Source organism: Pseudopipra pipra, chromosome 3, assembly GCF_036250125.1.
Source record: "Pseudopipra pipra isolate bDixPip1 chromosome 3, bDixPip1.hap1, whole genome shotgun sequence".
NCBI classification, from domain to species: Eukaryota; Metazoa; Chordata; class Aves; order Passeriformes; family Pipridae; genus Pseudopipra; species Pseudopipra pipra.
The window spans coordinates 59,164,856-59,182,767 of record NC_087551.1 but is presented as its reverse complement, the minus strand read 5'-3'; the positions used below and the strand labels follow the sequence as shown (position 1 = coordinate 59,182,767).

At 43.9% G+C, this 17,912-nt stretch overlaps 1 protein-coding gene and 1 long non-coding RNA gene across 4 annotated transcripts in view; one reads left to right on the top strand and one right to left on the bottom strand.

Moving 5' to 3' along the window:
- Nucleotides 1-686: 686 nt before the first annotated feature.
- Nucleotides 687-17,912, bottom strand: part of SGK1 (serum/glucocorticoid regulated kinase 1) — a 68,430-nt gene continuing 51,204 nt past the window's right edge. The window contains exons 1-12 of one of the 3 annotated variants that reach the window (XM_064649441.1): nt 8,709-9,053; nt 6,092-6,167; nt 5,578-5,653; nt 5,028-5,132; nt 4,479-4,562; nt 4,245-4,376; nt 3,851-3,963; nt 3,527-3,650; nt 3,088-3,183; nt 2,824-2,979; nt 2,634-2,723; nt 687-1,923 (exon numbers count right to left, since the gene is read on the bottom strand). In XM_064649441.1, the coding sequence (XP_064505511.1) occupies nt 1,756-1,923; nt 2,634-2,723; nt 2,824-2,979; nt 3,088-3,183; nt 3,527-3,650; nt 3,851-3,963; nt 4,245-4,376; nt 4,479-4,562; nt 5,028-5,132; nt 5,578-5,653; nt 6,092-6,167; nt 8,709-8,952 (1,464 nt within the window). In that variant the 5' untranslated portion in view covers nt 8,953-9,053 and the 3' untranslated portion in view covers nt 687-1,755. Of the gene's footprint in view, nt 1,924-2,633; nt 2,724-2,823; nt 2,980-3,087; nt 3,184-3,526; nt 3,651-3,850; nt 3,964-4,244; nt 4,377-4,478; nt 4,563-5,027; nt 5,133-5,577; nt 5,654-6,091; nt 6,168-6,275; nt 6,453-8,708; nt 9,054-17,912 lie in introns of those variants that run through there. The other 2 variants (XM_064649442.1, XM_064649439.1) reach the window with 2 other exon arrangements.
- On the top strand, nt 6,534-17,251 carry LOC135411621 (uncharacterized). Its single transcript, XR_010429231.1, has 2 exons — nt 6,534-8,117; nt 9,726-17,251. It is a non-coding gene; the product is annotated as an uncharacterized LOC135411621 (long non-coding RNA).

The following is a 17,912-nucleotide window of genomic DNA, read 5'->3' as shown; positions in this document are numbered from 1 at the left end:
CTCAGAAAAAAAAAAGCCATCCATCACCACACAAAAGAAACGGAATGGAATCATCCAGAAGAACTGATTATCTTACTTCTTGACCAGAAGTCCCTCTTGCAGGCCACCCGGTAGTAGTACACAGTAATAAAAAACTATTTAACAGCTCAGTTTTAGAGGAATAGTCATCAGCAAGTATATGATTAGTTGGTGAAACCCACTACCTGAATACAGATTTTGGAAACTGGTAAACTCAGGGTGCATTCCACTGCACCATATCACAGCAGCAATTCTGATGCTCAAGGACACCCAGTTGGAGACTATTTCCATCAGCTTCATGACAACCTGCTTCTAGCATATGCATGCAGCATGACCAGTGCTAAACCAGCTGCTGTTACCTAAGGACTTAATTCAAGTGTAGTTATGTTTTGCCCACACCAGAGAGCAGTACCTTCATTTTGCTAGAGAAACTCATTTTGAGGAAGTGTGAGCATTTGCACCATGTAAGAGCATCCACATCAATACACACCCACTCTAACAACCACAGTTAGAAAACCAAGTACTTTGCCAAGTTGTATCCATGGTAAGACTTCTGTGGGTAGTTTGATGGAATAACCATCACACACCTAAGCAAAATTATCTTAGTTTAATTTTTTTTTTAAGCTGGCTAAAGCCTTTGTTTTAAAATAAGACAGAGCTAATGGAAGTATTTTTCAGGATTTTACTGCAAACCAATGGGTTTGGTCACAAAAAATATGATACATATAACCATGTTAATTATATTACATTACAATGATGGTATACATTACAAGTAAGTCTGTGAGTTTAAATATACATCTAGAGTTACAACTGAATGTACATATCTTTTTTACAATACATACAGTCAGGAATGAAAATCCCTCAAACCCCAAAACCATAAATAATGCCCGTTTTACAGATGATATCTTTTAAACTAAAAGGGGGGGGGAAGGGTAAAAAAAAAAAAGAAACCAACAGCTTTGACTGACTGCAGCTGGGGCATTTTGGTCCATAAAAACCCTTTCTAAAAATAGAAATCTTTTTTCATAGCAGCAATGCTTTCTTCAAGCATTTGGATACAAGTAATTGTGAGCCCATCTCAATAATTTTAGTTGACTGTATAGATTTACAAAAGAAATTTCAAAATTACACTTAATTTATCTTCCAAATATGGAAGAAACAAACAATGCCCCACATTGTGGTATCCTGCAAGTGTCACACTGATGCTTTAAACTAAGTCCATCTGTAGCACGCAGACCTCACGCATACCATTTGTTCACATAGTAAACCCACATAAATGAACTGAGAAACACACTCTGCAACAGGGAAAGCTTTGGAGCTCACAAGATCTCATCAGGAAAAAAAAAGGCACATTTCATAAAATCCTTATCACGTTCAGATAGATCTTCAGGCAAGGCTTTTCAAGCACGATTTCAAAACAGCTTGTTCTTACTCCTACAATCTGCCATAGCGGTCTATGGCAGCAGTCGCTATGGTTTTTCTTTCCAGGGAGACAGCACCACTTTGGGGGAAGAACAAATGGAAATGAAAAGCCTGTAAAGCTCATTTAGAGAGTGATGTGCTCTTCAAAAAAGCTTCCAGCAAACAGTGTAGTTGAAATTAAGGCTGCAAAGCTGCCACAGTGGAAATGTGCAAATTCTCTTTCAAGATGACTGGTCAACTGGCAGTTCCACCAGAAGGCCAAACAAAAAATAAAAATAATAGTTGTTATTATTATTAAAAAAGAAAGAAAAATGTTCACAAGAAAGAGTCCACGGGTGGGGCATATGAGAAGCCCAAAAAAGCCTCAGCGGCTTCTTTGACACTGGCAGTGATGAGGATGCTGTCTGGGGACTGGCCAATGGAGTTGGGGACTGGCTCATCTGTGAACTCCGGATCAAAGTGTCGCAGGTCACTAGGGCCGCTCTGTGGAAAGGGCAGAAAAGGAATTTAGACCCAAATGTTTAGTGAGTGCACACGTAAATTCAATGTGGAGACAAGCACCCTTGTGCAGAGACTCACAGTGTTATCACCTCAGTCCCACTGTTTAACAGTCTTTGACCGTTTCAGTTTGACCTTTTGGGTTTTCTATCCTGCTGAATATTGTCTTACTAAAAACAAGATGATTCAATTTAGTATGCTACACTCCAACTAAGCTCATGCAACAGAAACCAAATGCAAACATGCCTCTCTGCCACACAGCAGTTTATGAAGCAGGACTTTGATCTCTGGGCTAGTTATTAAATGCAGTTTCTAAAATGCTCAGAAAATGAAAGAACAACCTCCATAACCAGATTGCTCTCCTTCAATGTTAGTATCTGACAAGCCAAATGTAACTCTGCCCTTGGGAACCTTACCTTCCCCTTTGGTAAAAGGGGGATGCTGGTGATTATTTATAAATTGCCATGCAAGTGAAGCACGAGACACCAAAAAAACCAACTAAAATTAGCTTGACCATCAGCAAGAAGTCAGTCGCCACTTATTTTTAACCTTGTTTGGACAGACACAGAGGAAGGAAAAACTGTGCTCCCCAAACACAGCCATCCAGCCACTTCCCCCTGGCCCCTGGGCACCCCACAAAGACAAGAGGGAAAAAGACAATCTCCATACATTCTATAATTAGAAGTGATACGTACCACATTTGGGTTAAAAGGGGGTGTAATCTTCTTATTAATGAGATCATCCCAGTTAATTGGGGAGAAGAAGATGTGATTCTTAATCTCCATCTGTTACAGAGAGAAAAATAGATTAATTCAGACCCATGTAAACAGTATGGCCTAGTCATCCTCCCGCACTGCCTGCAGGTGCCGGCCAGTTTGCACTTACAAAGTCCTCCTTGGCACCAAGCCTCTTTGTCCTATCCTTCTGCAAGAGGCCTTCCAGGAGATGTCTAGCTGAGTTGGTAATATTTGGCTTCAGCTGCAAGGGTTTGTTCAAGATATTGTCGTACATTTCTGCTGTGTTCCTGCTGTAGAAGGGTGGCTGTGGGAAAGAGAAAGAAGTTAATGAGGCTGACAGGCAGGCACGGGGTTTCTTGTGGGGAAAGGTTGAGTAAGCTAGTTTATCTGTCATGAAGGATTCTTTGCTTACCAAACCATAAAGCATCTCATACAGGACCGCTCCAAGGCACCACCAATCCACAGTCCGGTCATAGGGCTGCTTATGGAGAACTTCAGGAGCAAGATACTGTGAAAGAGAAGGTAAAGGGCAATGTTAGCCAAAGGGATCTTTACAGTTAAGAAAGCCTCCCCATTCTTGAATAAAAGTATCTTACTGAATTCCAACAATATCTAAGTTAAAGGAAAGCTACAAGATCTTTACAAACAGGGAGATGGCTTGAGAGCCCTGATCCTGCTCAACAAGCTCTACGTGTCCTACACGTCCTCACTGGCAGCCTTATATTACAAGGCCTGTAATAGCCCCTGCTGTATCTAACCAGCCATACGTATACATGGCAGGTACCAGATTTCACTGATGACAACAGCACTTGCTGTTGCTCTGCAAGCGGTGGGCTGAGGGCTGGCAGTACCTCTGGTGTGCCGCAGAAGGTGGAGGTCGTGCCATTGTGCTCTATGTTTTCTTTGCAGAGTCCAAAGTCAGTCAAGACAATGTGCCCCTGTGAATCGAGCAGGATGTTCTCTGGTTTCAAGTCTCTGCAAGAAGAGATGAAAGAAGACAAGTGGTCATTAGAGAAGATGTAGTGAGAAGATTTTAGGTGCAACTGTTTACAGAACTTCACTAAGCCACCACAGATTATTAAAAGTAATTCTGACCTCATACTGAGATCAACTTTGTAATGCTTATTCAACAAACCACATGTTTTTTTCAGTACAAAGTGAAAAAGGCTGCTTACCGGTACACGATGTTCAGGGAGTGCAGATAGCCCAGTGCACTGGCAATTTCAGCAGCATAAAATCGGGCTCTGGGCTCCAGGAAGCAACGCTCCCTCTGGAGGTGGTAGAACAACTACAGGAGACAGAGAGAACAAAGTTGTGTAAACGGCCCCAAAGCCTGTTAACAATGCACTTAATTAGACTCAACATATATAGCAAGGGAGAACAATAGCAGGAAATGGCCTAATGATCCTTGGTAGTTCAAAACTTGGCAGGCAGAAACGTTCAATCTACTAAATTTTGCCCCATGACTCTTCCCCTTGCAACTATTTTTATTTAAAAGAAAGGGTGAAAATGCCTACCCTACCATCATGCACATGATAGGAAATACTATTCAATTTTCTTACTGCTTACCTCTCCACCATTGATGTAGTCCAGGACAAAATACAATTTATCTGCAGTTTGGAAGGAAAAGTGAAGCCCGACCAGGAAGGGGTGTTTCACATTTTTCAGCAAGACATTGCGTTCTGACATAATGTGCTTCTCCTGAAAACATAAGAAATAATTAATGTTTAGCACACTTGTTTAGTAATAGCAGTAAAAATGTATTTGACGGACATTGCAATGGCATCATGAAGGGTAGCTTACCTCCTTCTTCTTCAGGATTGCTTTTTTCTGCAGGACTTTAACAGCATAGAACTGCTCTTCTGCCTTATGCCGTGCAAGGAGGACCTAAAAGTGCATAAAATCCCCAAACTGAGCAATACTGAAATACAGAAAAACTTGTAGACACAACCTGCAACAAGCCTTTATGTTAAATGCTGAGGACTGCCACATCCCTCTGGTTCAATGTGCAAGCTCTTTGCTGGAAGTGCCTAACAGTGTTACCATTCTGGCAAAACAATCTAGCCCAAAGATTTTATGTCGTTTCTTTCCCTTCCAAAAGCAAAGTATATGTATTTTCCCCAGCATTAGTGCACTGCACTCCCCAGCTCTTCTATGACTCATTCAAATGCAGCATCCCTGCTCCCTCTCCCTCTCCAGCTATGCCGGGAGCCAGGCACTGGGCAGCAGGACGTACTCTGATTTGGTTTAAATGACCACCATTCACTAAAAGCCAGTAAGAACCCCAGTATCTAGTATTTCATAGAAGAGCTGAAGAATAAATAAATTACAATGGAAAAAAGTTAAGCTTACCTTCCCAAAACTGCCTTTTCCAATCACTTTTAAGAAATGAAAGTCTGATGGTTTGGCATGTGGGTTGGATGATGGGCCAAGATTGATCTGCTGTGAAGGACTGGGCTAGAAAAATAGACAAACCACATTTATTAAAACAGTTTGGCAGTGAGTCTCAACAATGTATCTTTTTAAAAAATATATAAATAAAGTGACCTTGAAAATGAAGATTAGCCCTCTTCTTGCCACTAAAACTTTAATATTGACCTCTACCAGATATCTTAATCTATTAGGTAGTGCCTAAGAAGAGCCTAACAGCCATAGCTTACTGAAAAGTTCTTGCTGAAGTCTTAGGTACATTTCATACTGAAGTAACAAATAATAAAGCTTTTTTAAAATTTCTTCTCCATGTTTGGAACAGAAAAACTTTCAGGCTAACCTGATTACTCTTTCCTATTTACATCAGTGTGCTATGAGTTGAACTAAAGTAATACTCATGATGCTTATTTCGCCATACTTCTATTACTGGCCGACTTGCCGTTCTAAAAATGTCTGAGTAAAATCTACTTACCGGAGGAGAAGGATTAGCATTCATAAGTTCAGGCTCATGAGGCTGGGAGATTTTCAAGATAGACTGAACTTCAGGGCTGAAAGGATAAGAGTACACATGATTACTAGAGTCACCAGAGGCACCAGGCATATCTTTCCACCAGAGGGCAAGCACGCATCACGAAAGAGAAGTTTTGGTTGAGCCGACTACAGAAGGCAACTAAAACAATCTAATCGATTAAAGGTGTAAAATTAATCTAGAGAAAGTAAATCCCGGCAAACAAAGAAATTTACTTATATTTTAAATACATTACAAAATAGGGACGGGTCATTTAAAAATCTCCTTTGACGTATTTGTCCCAAATCTAGCCCGCAAAGATCGTTGCCAAGTGAGTAATACCTCAACAAGACCAATTAACTCTTCCATAACAGTCATGCCGGAGGCATTACCGTAAACAAGCATTATTTTTAAACTAGACCTCGCAATACGTAATGATATTTGTGACTAAAATCCGCCAAAAATTCCTGATACTTACTGCTTGCACGCATAGGAGTTGGTGGCTATCTTCTGAATGAAGTCGTTTAGTCCCATTCTTCTCTGCTTCATGAAAGCTACAAGGTAGAAAAAGGACAAGGAAAGGAAAAACAAAATCGTTAAGCCACCCTCTCAGAAAAATCACAGTCCCCTGAGCATCTTCGAAGAAGCCCCCCGCTGCTCACCGATGAGGAGAGCCACCATCCCCCTCATCTTCGAGTAAGTCAAGGTAGGACCAGACGCCTCGGCTGCTTTCACGGTCATTTTCGAGAGAGAGGCGGATAAGGGTACGACACCACCGGCTCTCAGCACCGCACTGACTTGGCGAAGCACCCGACGGCGTTTAAGTGGCGGCGGTGATGGGCGGGACGGGGCGGGGCAGCGACGATTGCTCCCCCCTTCAACGTCCTTGGGGGGGGCAGCCACTGGCTGCCTCCAAGGAAGGCCGGGGGGAGAGGGGGGAAGGCAATTGTCGCTGCCTTTGCTACCTCCCTGCCTTAGGTGCAACCCTCAGGGGACGCCCCTACAGCACCCTCACCGTGCAAAGCATCCACGGGTGAACGTATCAAATCTTTTTTTTTTTTTTTTTTCGGACAGCTAACTTCGTAGCCCCATCTCTCTCTCTCTCTCTCTCTCTCTCTCCCCCCTTCCCCCCTGCTTTTCTTTTGTATCCTGGCCCCACTTATTTTTGCGGTTATATAAAGTTTAAAATCTGTCTCTGTACTGGACGAGCACCTCTTCCTAAAGTGTGGGTGTACCCCCCCCATCCCGCAGCCTGCATCCGCTCCCGGTCCCGCCGCCCGGGGTGAGCGGCGATAAGGGACGCTGACGTTTCCTTGAAGGAGCTGCAGTGACTCAGAAGAACAAAATTTCCTGCCCGGTATTCAATAAAACAAACAAATGTCCCTTCTGTGCACTGCCCTGATCCTGGCTGGGACATTACTGATAGGGAAAAGGAAAAAAAAGTATTTTTAAATGCCAAAAAGGGAAATAATAGGAAATAAAATCTGTCCCCTTAACTTGGAGGAGAGCGCAGAGATCTGCTTCTAGAAAAGGTGGGGATATGCCCGAGGGCTGGACAAGTGCAGTTACGGAGAAAAAAAGAGAAACATCCCCGCTCCGCAGATTTTGTTTCTACTATACACGGTTATTTGGGAACACCGTGTACCCAGGATTTAATGGCTCAGTCGCTGCCTTGCGGGTGCACCGGGGGCACGTCAGGAGCGCTGATGCATGCACGAAGGCCAAGGTTAAAGGTGCAGCCGGGGACCTCCTCCCGGGGGGCGCGGGAAGGCACGGCGAGGGATATCACAGCCTCCACCTACTCTCCCCTGCCGGGGCGCATTCCCGTTCGCAGCCCTGGCAGGGGTCAGGCGCGGCCGGGGGTTGCCGGGCTCCTGAGCCCTACAGGCGGCTGGAACTTTCCACCCGACGGGACGTTATTCATGCGCGTGTTTAGCCTCGCTGTCTGAGCGATGGGCGCTGGGCTGCGGCCAGCGACTCCAGCTGCAACCTGCCCCCATCCCCCCCCCCGCTCGGAGCCCATCTTTTTGCTCTTTATTTTTTTTCTCTCCACCCGCTGCTGCTGCCTTCCCCCACAACCGCCGCCGGCCGCTGGGCGGCATCCCTTGGCAGCTGCCTGTACCCTGCGCCTCGGGGGGGATGATGGCAAGCACCCCAGCACAGCAGGGGTGCAGCTCAGTCAAACGCTGCTGCTCACCCTGAACAGCAAGACGGATGAGCCGGGATAAAGAGAGACCCCTCTTCGGCGAAGTGGGCACAGGTCTTTTAAAAGCGCTGCAAAGGCCTTATACGGAAAGAGCTCCGAGCCCCCGGTATCCTTCCCGGAGCAGGGGGGCCTTGTCCGGTCCCGCCGTCCCGGTGTGGGGAAGTGGAAGAGAGCTGGCGCCAGGGAAGGATGGGGTGACGAGAGAGGCAAGGAAATGCGGGCTGCGGCTGGCGGGACCTTACGTTCTCCCACTTGTTGCTTTCCTCTGTTGGGGAGCGAAACTACCACTCTCACTAATGTAAGTGGACAACAACAAAAAAAATAAAATATCCCACAATAAAATAAACAACCCGCCAAAAATGCTTCATAAATTGGAATAGACATAGCTAGTTTCCTCTGCCCCTTAGGCGCTTTCAGAGCGCTGCTGTTAAAATTCATCCGCAGTTTGGAGGGTCACCGGAGTTCTCCTCCGCTGCCCCCCTGGCATCCCCCTCTGGGCTCTACGACGCTGACCCCCGGCACACTCCTGCCAGCTGAGCGCAGAGGCGAGAGGCTCCCAGCCCCAGGGCAGGCTCCAGCAAAACCCACCCGTTCTTCTGCTCAACTTGCCAGGGGCTGACACTCACTGCCCTCCTCCCCGCTCAGCTGCGGCCCCCCACGCTGCCCTCAAGCGCCCCCGCTCCAGACGGCTACACCACCGCACTCGCCCCGCTTCGCGTCAGTCTTTTTGCAAGAGTTCCGCTGCTCTCTCCAAGTCACCTGGCCTCTGTTCGTGTCATTCGCTGCCTCGGCTGCACCCTGCACGCAGCCGCCTGTATACCCCGCTGCTGGAGGGGTTATTTTCCCCGCGGAGAACAGTTTTCCTGCCAGGGCAGAGCGGTGAACCCACCTTTCAGCGACGACTTCTCCTCTTTGCCCCTCATCTCGCTGCCTGCCGGGACCCCGGGCGCGGCGCGGCGGCGCGGCGGCTGTGGCTGTGGCTGCGCTCCCGCTCCCGGCCGCTGCTGCAATCCCGAATAACTTCCCTTCCTGGCCAGGCGGCCTGCGGGCAGGAGGGAGGCGGCGAGGGCGGCGAGGCCAGCCGGCGCTCCCGCTGACCCCTTTATGGACGCAATATCGAGGGCGGCTGACATGCGGGAGCGTTATAAAGTTCAGCACAGGCCGCCCCGCACACTCTGCCCCGTTGCAACATCACCTTCAAAATTACTGTAATCAGCGCGCACATACACTCACAGGCACGGGCGGGGAGGGGCGGGGAGGCCGCTCTGGCCCTCCCTGACCTGCCGGCAGCGGCCGGCCCTGCCCCACCGAGCCAGGCGCTGCCCGCGCTCCCCAGGCGCGGTGCGAGCGGCCGCGTACCCAGGGCGCGGGTCCCGCACCGCCCGCCGCCGGGGCTCCGCGCCGGGACGGGCAGAGAGAGCCGGGGGTGAGGGGCTGCCGCTGCCGGCGGGGGCGAGGGCTATGGCTGCCGGCCGGGCTGCCCCGCCGGCCGGATAGCGCCGGGGCGGGACCGGCGCCCCGCTCCGACCTGGCACCCAGCGCCTTCCGCCGGCAGCGCCCCGGCGGCGCCCCCCGCCCGCACGGCACCGCTCCCCCGCCGCCCGACCCCGCCCGGCCCGGCGCCGCCGCCCCCGGCCGCTCCCCGCCGCGGGGACCCCCTGTCCCTCCGCCCTGCACACACCTGCCGGCTCAGGACCCTCGCCCCCTCCCCGCGCCGGAGGTGCCTCGCAACAGTGACGTTCTTAATGTGGAAGGCAGGAATGCCTCCCAAAGGACGGATTATTATTATTTTGTTAGTTACAATTCACGCAGTGTTTTAGGGTCATGAGCGGGGTTCTCAAAAGCCCGGGGCTGGGCTTAAGAGCCTGAGTGTCCTAAAGTTGCGTTTTAAAACTTTTCCCTATAGCGATAACGGTGAACCCCTTAACAGTAGAAACGAGCGAGAGAACGCAAGCAAGGAAAAGGTAGCTGAGACTGGATGTGGCACTTAGTGCAATGATCTAGTAACCACGGCGGTGTTGGATCAAGAGTTGGACTTGATGATCTCGGAGGTCTTTTCCAACCTGGTTGATTCTATGATTCTATGATTCTCTTACTCCAAAGCCAAGTCTTATAGAAAAGCATCAGACATTGTGAATTTCCCAATAAATTGCGTTAAGAATTTGTGTGGTCAGTGGATTAGGACTCTACCGCTAAACAGTAAATACAGGAGAAGAATCAAAGAATTACAGTGAGGTTTCACACTTGCGTTACTTTTCTACCGCAGACTAAAAAAATGACAAACTGTCCTGAACTTCTAAATTTATAGTTTCAAAGGAAAGTAAATAAAAAGTAAAAGGTGGACACTGAAAATGAAAAAAAGAACATGAGACTCCACAGATGGAATATTAAAAATTTAGAGAACTCTTTGCCCAAGGATCTGTGCACTCCAAAATATGGATGGGTTCAAGAATGGATGGACAAATCAATAGGAAAAAAAACACCCAGAATTTGACTACAAAGGCAGCATGTCTGACCTGGAATGTTCCTGGACCACAAACTCCTGTGAGCCATGGCTGGGTTGGATCATATCACTGAATAGTTGCCTGTTCTTTCCCTCTCCCATAGTGGCACAGTGTTAGGTGGTGCACTGACCAACTAACCCAGTAACCCAGACTGACCTGCATGGACCTTGGGCCCATACTAGCATTCTGACAGTCTTATATTGCACTTTGGAGTGGTGTGATGGTGCTTTATTAGTCACAGTGTTTAACCAACTCAGAAAACCCAAGGAACTGCTGATTACTGTCAAGAAGGAAGAGAACCGAATTGATTTGTAACCTACTATAAAGCATTTGACTCTGCCAAGTAACTGTGTTCCATGTAAAAGTAGCACTGAGTAAACAGATGCTCATCAAGCTCTTCACCATGTCAGCATCCAAAACAGGGCCCCGCTGCCAGGCTGTGAGAGATGCAGAAAGACATAGAGGCTGCTGGAACAGTGGGCGACCTAGGCATGGGGCAGAGCAGGCACAACATGCTGGCTTACTGTTATGGGTTACCCCAGGGGCCTGCTGACACAGACATTTTGGACATGCCTAATGTAAAGCCAGGGTATTGCTCAGTGCAGTTCAAAGCACATTCAGCAGTAGTTTGACTATGTAAATTCATCTCCCTAGAAAAGCCTTGCTGTTTGGAGGGCTTCTTCATCCATGGTGGGCAGACAGATGTTAGTCCTGCCTGGCAGTGTTTAATTTATGGGACATACAGAAACTTCTCCCTCTTGCCCTTCAAGAAGGTCAGAGACTTCAGCAGCCCACATGGTAACTGGAATCTCTGAGTTCTTTTCTGACTCTGTCCTGGTCCTCATTGTTTAGTATGGAATTCACTGCCTTAATCCTTCAGAAAATTAATTCTCTGGTACCTTCTAAACTTCAGTTTGGCGAAGAATTCAATGCTGAATGAATGAATTCCTGCTTACTTATCGTGCTGAATCAAGATGCAGCAAGTTGCTAAAATTACTTGGCTGACTCCGGAAGGAAACTTCTCCAAATTCTGCAAATATTTTCATCAGCATTCGGCTTTGGCTTAATTAAAGGAAGATGGAATTCCAGCTTTGGACTGTAGGAATGACATAGCCCCCAAATACAGAAGATGATGGCACTCCTAACAGCAACTGTCTTCTGAAGCAAAATCTCAAAAGCTTTTATTTTCCTCCTGTAAATCCCCAACAAACAAGTCTCTGACCTTGTAATTAAGTTTCATGTGCAACAGCCAAAATTTTCAGTCAAGACCTTCAGGCTGCCCCCACAAATGATGTCTATGAGTAGCAGCAAACAGATAAGGAACTGAATAGCAGCTTTAATAACAATCCCAACAGAGATTTTAAATCAAGAGCTTTCGAATGCTGTCAACAGGTCTGCTAGACATTGTGTTGACAGGAGGTTTATTGACTGAAGCCCCTATTGATCTGGGAACATCTGATTGATTTCAGTGTCATATTTTGCCAAATACAAATTTGAAACATCTTTTATTTCCCTTTTCTGATGCTTACAGAGCAGGTTTACTGCATTGTCATTAAGAGGCTTTAGTGCCAAGGGATTACGCTTGCAGGATCACAGAGTGATGCAGGGCTGTGCTGAGAAAAAAGTAATTCCCATCCTTGTAGAAAGCAGTGGAAAATTACAGCATCCTTTATATGAACTGACCTCTAGTTAGAATAGCTGATAAGCCCTGACCTCCATTTTTTTTCCAACACTGGATTTGACTCTAACGGAGCTGTTGTCATTGTGACTTTATGAACAAATGTTGCAGGTATTTTGGCCCATAGCAGCTAGAGTGAGGTGACTGAAGAAAAAGCATATTTGTATGCCTTCCCCTGAGTGTGCCACCCCAAGGTTCATAAAAGTCCTTGAAATATTGCGTAACCTCTCCAGCTTATAGTTCTCATAAAATTATGTTGGATGACAGATACTTGAATTCATTATTATTGTTATGAACTTAAAATAATTTACTGTGACTGCACAGAGATTGCTCTTATCAGAACTGAATACTGCTAGTATGAAAAAAAATGTGAAAACATCTGATAGAAAAATGATAAAAAAAGGATACATGAGAAAAATGAAGATTTTTAGTGATACTGTAAGTTCGGTCTGCTGGCTTCCTTTGGTCACAAGGCAGCCTTATGTGAGAAGCTCATATGTGCTCCAAAATGAATAGTGTAAGCATGTACTGTCTGCTAATTCTTGTGCTCAGATTTTTTCTTTCAAAATTTTAGATTTTGAAGGATAATAGCAGAAATGCATTTAGGCATCTTCTATCAAGGGCATAATCTGAACAAGTTTCCCTGCACCTCTTGAATGAATATATCTGCTGAAACACAAATGTTAGCTGAACTAACCTAGCTATGGGGTCATCTCTTTTATCTCTTTTTCCCTTATCTCTTCATCTAGTGTTCCACTAGGTGTTTGCTACCATGATATCTCAATGTCTCTTATGCATATACAAAACCCCCATCATCATCATCATCATCATCATCATCATCATCATCATCATCATCATCATCATCATCATCATCATCGTTGTAATTCATTATCTTAAAAGAAAGATCTCTTTAAGCCTGTAAGTCCTCCAGCAACCTTGTAGATAAGGCATCAAATGATGTAAACAGTAAGCAAATTTGTCAGAGAGGAATTTTTGTTAGAGAAACGTTCAGCTGGCTGCTAACTCAAAACAAAAACTTGGATTCTTGGAGATGTGAAAACAGAGGACTGCTAAAGGGAGAATCACACTGCCAGGTGTTAATGCTTTTTCTCTTGGTGATACCACCATATCTCTTGCCATTATGTTGACTGCTTCAATATCCCTTATTATTTGTAGGAGATTTTCTTTCAAGAAGTGTTAAAAGGCTTCCTGGGCAGAAGGATGTAAAACGTACATGCTATACAGGGCTTTATCTATAGTGATTTGTGTCTAGTGATTTATAATTTTAGGAGATATTTGCAGGACGCAGATAAAAGTAGGGTTTATTACAGTATTTCTGAGGGTAGATTAATTAGTCTAAGCTAGATAGCGAGGGAAGAAGTGTTAATTTTGCCCTAGGTAACTGCTCCATTCATAATATATTTACCCTCATTACATTTTGGTACTTAATTTAGACATATAGCTACCAAAGGTACCCTCCTTGGTCAGAAGAAACAAATAAGTGCCCTGAAGGCAACTCAGTCCATCTGTGGCCTGAATCATTAGGCAGTGTCTAATGTTTAGTTGAAGGAATTTGGTCCTGAAACCTAGAGATAGGTAGAAGCTTTTCTGAATTACAGGTGATTTTTTTTCTTATTTCTGGAGCTTCATGTGTAAAATATATAGAATTGCTTTAGAGGATCGTATTGTCAACATAGCTTGAGAGCTGGTCATTTAGTTCCAGATTTATATATATTTGCATATATTCACATAATATATGTATTTATGTGTTTATATATTTACATTATTTATATATATATTTACATATATTTACATATATTTACATCAAGAGAAAAAAGTCCTGTGGCAAGTTTAAATACCATACATATGGTCAGAGATTTCTAACCTAACTTAGTCCAGTCTACTTATGGACCTGGAATAATACTTGTAACGTTGGTATAATGCACCATGGTTCTCCTCAAGGATGGATTATATACATCTTGTCTTCCAGCTAGCAGCCCTGTGTGGTTGTGTATTATACTGGATATACAAACCATACCTGTTTTCTTGAAATTAATTGACATTATCTTGCCTTGCACTGTGCCTGATATCATCTCAGACAGATGTGAAACTATTAGTTCTATTTTACAAAAGTGGGAATTAAACCGCAGCATAGACGGTATGTCTCATCTGAGGGAAGTCTGTGGCAGAACCAAAAATTAAATGCAAAATTGACTTTCTACCATTCTAGTATCTGGATTAAGATTGTGTACAGCAATATATATTCCGTATCAGCCAACCTTATTTGTATAATTACATGTGTTGTAAACAGAAAATTTGGCTTGTCAAGAGCCAGAGCAGGCAGTGCAGGCATTTGCAGTACCTTGGAGGAATGCTGCCTAGATATCTGATATTACTATAGCCCTCGTTCCCTTCCCATCAGGAGCTATCCATTATAGTGAAAAATGAGGGACTTGGAACACTGACACCTAAAAGGCTGTTATTCAAAAAAGGATCTGAATCCAAATTTGGGGAGAAACGAAGGAAGTATAACCATATCCACATTGAACTGGCAACTTGTAACATCACCTGCCACCATCCAGCATGTTGGAAATGCCAGGAAAGTGCTTTTCTCACAGCACATGATCACCACAAAGAATATTACTGGAAGACAAAGGAGTCCCATAGCTGTTTAACAGGCAGACCCAGAAAGAAAAAACCACAAACATCTCCAGCACTAATTTCTGTTTTTCACTTCCAGATGCCATTTTTGAACCTGCTCAGTCATTCACAGCACTGTGAATCTCTTTATAGTATTCCAATTAGTCCAAATTTTTTTAACACCTTAAGCCCCAGAGTGAATTGCAAACCTTTGATATGCATTTTATTTACTTTGCCAGAAGCTGCCTTTACTTTTTTGTTAATGTTTTATATGATTCCACAAAGAAAAGCTTATCTTCAGGCAGCCAAGCTCAAGTGTTTTGTCCATAGGTTTACTAGACTTCAGGGCCAAAAGAAGTGGCTGGAACATCTAACCTGGCTGTCTGTGTAACAGAGACTTGCATTTGCTGCTATGTATATCAGGTCCAACAACTTCACCTCTGAGGTTTCTTGTCTCTTCCTCTTAACTCAAGTTTAAATATCTCCACATTTTCATCCAATTCAAGGATTAGAATCGGGAGGTTTGACAAGCATAGACACCCACCCGTGCATAGTCATGCAGTAGACCACAGGCTGTGGGTATGTGACCTTTCCAGCCTTCAGCAAGAGCTTCCTCGCCCCAATGCGTCTGCATCTACTCATCAGTGCTCACATGGTGGGTGTTACCAACCACTGGAGCTCCCACTGACTTGCATTAGTCAGCCAGGTGATGAGCACCTGGGCACAGCCTCTTCAGCTGGCACTGCTGAAGCTGGAGGCAGATGTGTATCCCAGCCTGCTTAGTCATTTTGAAAGGCAAACTGTAAGCATAGTGCCATTGATCTTACACCCACTGGCTGCATTCTTATTTTAAACTCCTGAAGAAAAGAAGAATACAGATTTGGAAGTGTGCCATGCTCCAAGTGGTTGGTTATACTACTGTGATGCTCCCATCAGAACCTTGTAATAGAGTATTTTTTTCAGAGAATACCTGCATGCAGAAATGGTGAAAAGCAGGTCTAGCATAGTGGATTACTGGTGAACGCAGTGTGACTGGTACATAATTCTCAGTGTGAGGCTAATTTCTATACCTTCAGTGAGATCAACACAACACCTCTCTGCCTAGCTGAATATCATATATTGATCCTTCATACAAGACAGACTTAATAATGCTGTAATTTTTTTTTTTTTAAAGCAAGGACACGAGAAAGAAAATCAACCACCTGTATGTATTTTTAATAGGACATCAGAAAAGTTAACTCCTGAAACTCTGATGTGTTGCAAATGTGCCTCAGCCTGCTGCCATATAGAAAACATTACTAAGTAGCTTGTATTCTGTTGACAGTGGTGCTCTTTAGAAATATAGTTAAAGTGACAGGTGAAGAAACTGAAGCATAAAGAGATTAAGCAAAGTACTTTCCCATGAGATAGGGGATTGAAAACAAGACTTTTGGCCTTCAGTGTTGTACTGCTCGTGTAGACAGACGAGCCACTGAGGGAAATTGTATAGTTTAAATGCAGAAAGACTAAGCATAATTTAGCTGCCAATGGCAGCTTTAGTCACTTGCAAAGCATAGCACTCTGGACTTCTCTACAGTTACAGGGAACTCTGTTACTAGTGCTATTATTCATGATTTTCATTTAGTAATGATTTTCACTTATGCTTGTTTTTTATCCAGAGCCCTTTAAAGCCTCACACAGGCAAACATTAACAGTGACATTTTATAGAATGAAGAGGTGGGGAAGTTGGATGACTTGGGTCATTGTCATATGATGAGCCTGAAATAGAATAAACATTTGTAAAGCTTGTGACTTTCAATCCCATGCTCAACTCATTGGACATATAGTCCACCTCCTACAAAGCAAAACTTGACAGCAGTTTTGCTCGTTTGTTGACTTACCCAGGCTAACTGACTCTAAACAACTATCAAATCACAGGTCAAATCACAGCTATTGTATTCTGAATCAAAATCAAATGCTGTGTTCTCCTGAGTTTCAAGAAGTTTGCAAGTAGCACACTGGTTTTGACTTGTTCCAGTGTTTTGAGATCTTAGTGCTTTTTATAGAAAGATAATGAGCAGAGAAAAATAGGGAATTTCTCAAAAAGGAAGAAAATCTGTTTGTACCAGATATGAAAGTATGACATACGCAATGAGGTCCATATGCCAGATTCAGCTGCGTAGTAACTCTGTATCATTCTAATCCTATTTTGACTTCACTATATCTGCTTCAAAATGGATAGTAAATAATAGTAAAATATGCTCAGCTTTGTCTGGAGATAGCATTTTGAAGTATTTTTTACAGACCACATTTTTCTCATATTTAGTATTATGTATAGATATATTTTTGTCACTGTGATTGTGTTTTTCATTTAATACATATTTATTCTATCTTGTTTAACTTTTCTGTGTTGAACAGCATACACAGAACTTACAACTATTTCATCCAGTTTCAGGTCACGCTGATGAAAGATCTGTAATCACTCCCCAGAGCCCCAGAACATTCACCTTGATTGTGTCAAGTATATTTGTCTTTAGATACTGCAGCCGCAACTATTAAACTTCCAAGTCACTTTGGTTGTGTGAGTTGAGTCATGGAATAAAATAAAATAAAATTACTTCTATTAATGCATTTGTACTCACTGGAACATGCTTATAGGTACAGTAGTGACTAATGAACTGGCAAACACATTTGTTAAACACAGCTCTAATAGGAAAATGCATTTTGTTCTTGAAGTGGGGGGGGAAGGCTATTATGAGGTTAGAAATTGTGAGAACCAACATTATTTCATTAATATAATGAGAGTTTTTTCTTTATACACATTTTTATTTTCAGATGTGGTGTTTTTCAATACTGAAGAATATTATGAGCCTGATACATCAGGTCCCACTTTGTTGTATAAGCCTATTTGTGGCTCTCAGGATAGGACACAAACTTCTCTGAGCATTCATCAGTACCTTGTGCCTTTAACTATGTCTCTCAAATCCTGTTAATTCAGGGATTACTTAGGTTTTTGGAAAATTATCAGTGGGCCTTGTGCAGCACAGCTATAAGGTTTAAATTTACAAAAATACCCTATAATGAAGCTAAGCTTTGAGTGTTCACTCACTTGCCTTTCTCAATAATGTTTTGAGAATATTATTGCTTTTATTTCTGTGTTTCCTTTGCTTGACTGTTTACTTAGAAAAAAAAATTGCAGCTATTTTTCAGGTCACCATCTGATGTTTAATGGAATTCTAGTACTGTCACAGATTGAGAAACACCTCTGCATGGTATCTGACATGTACCATTA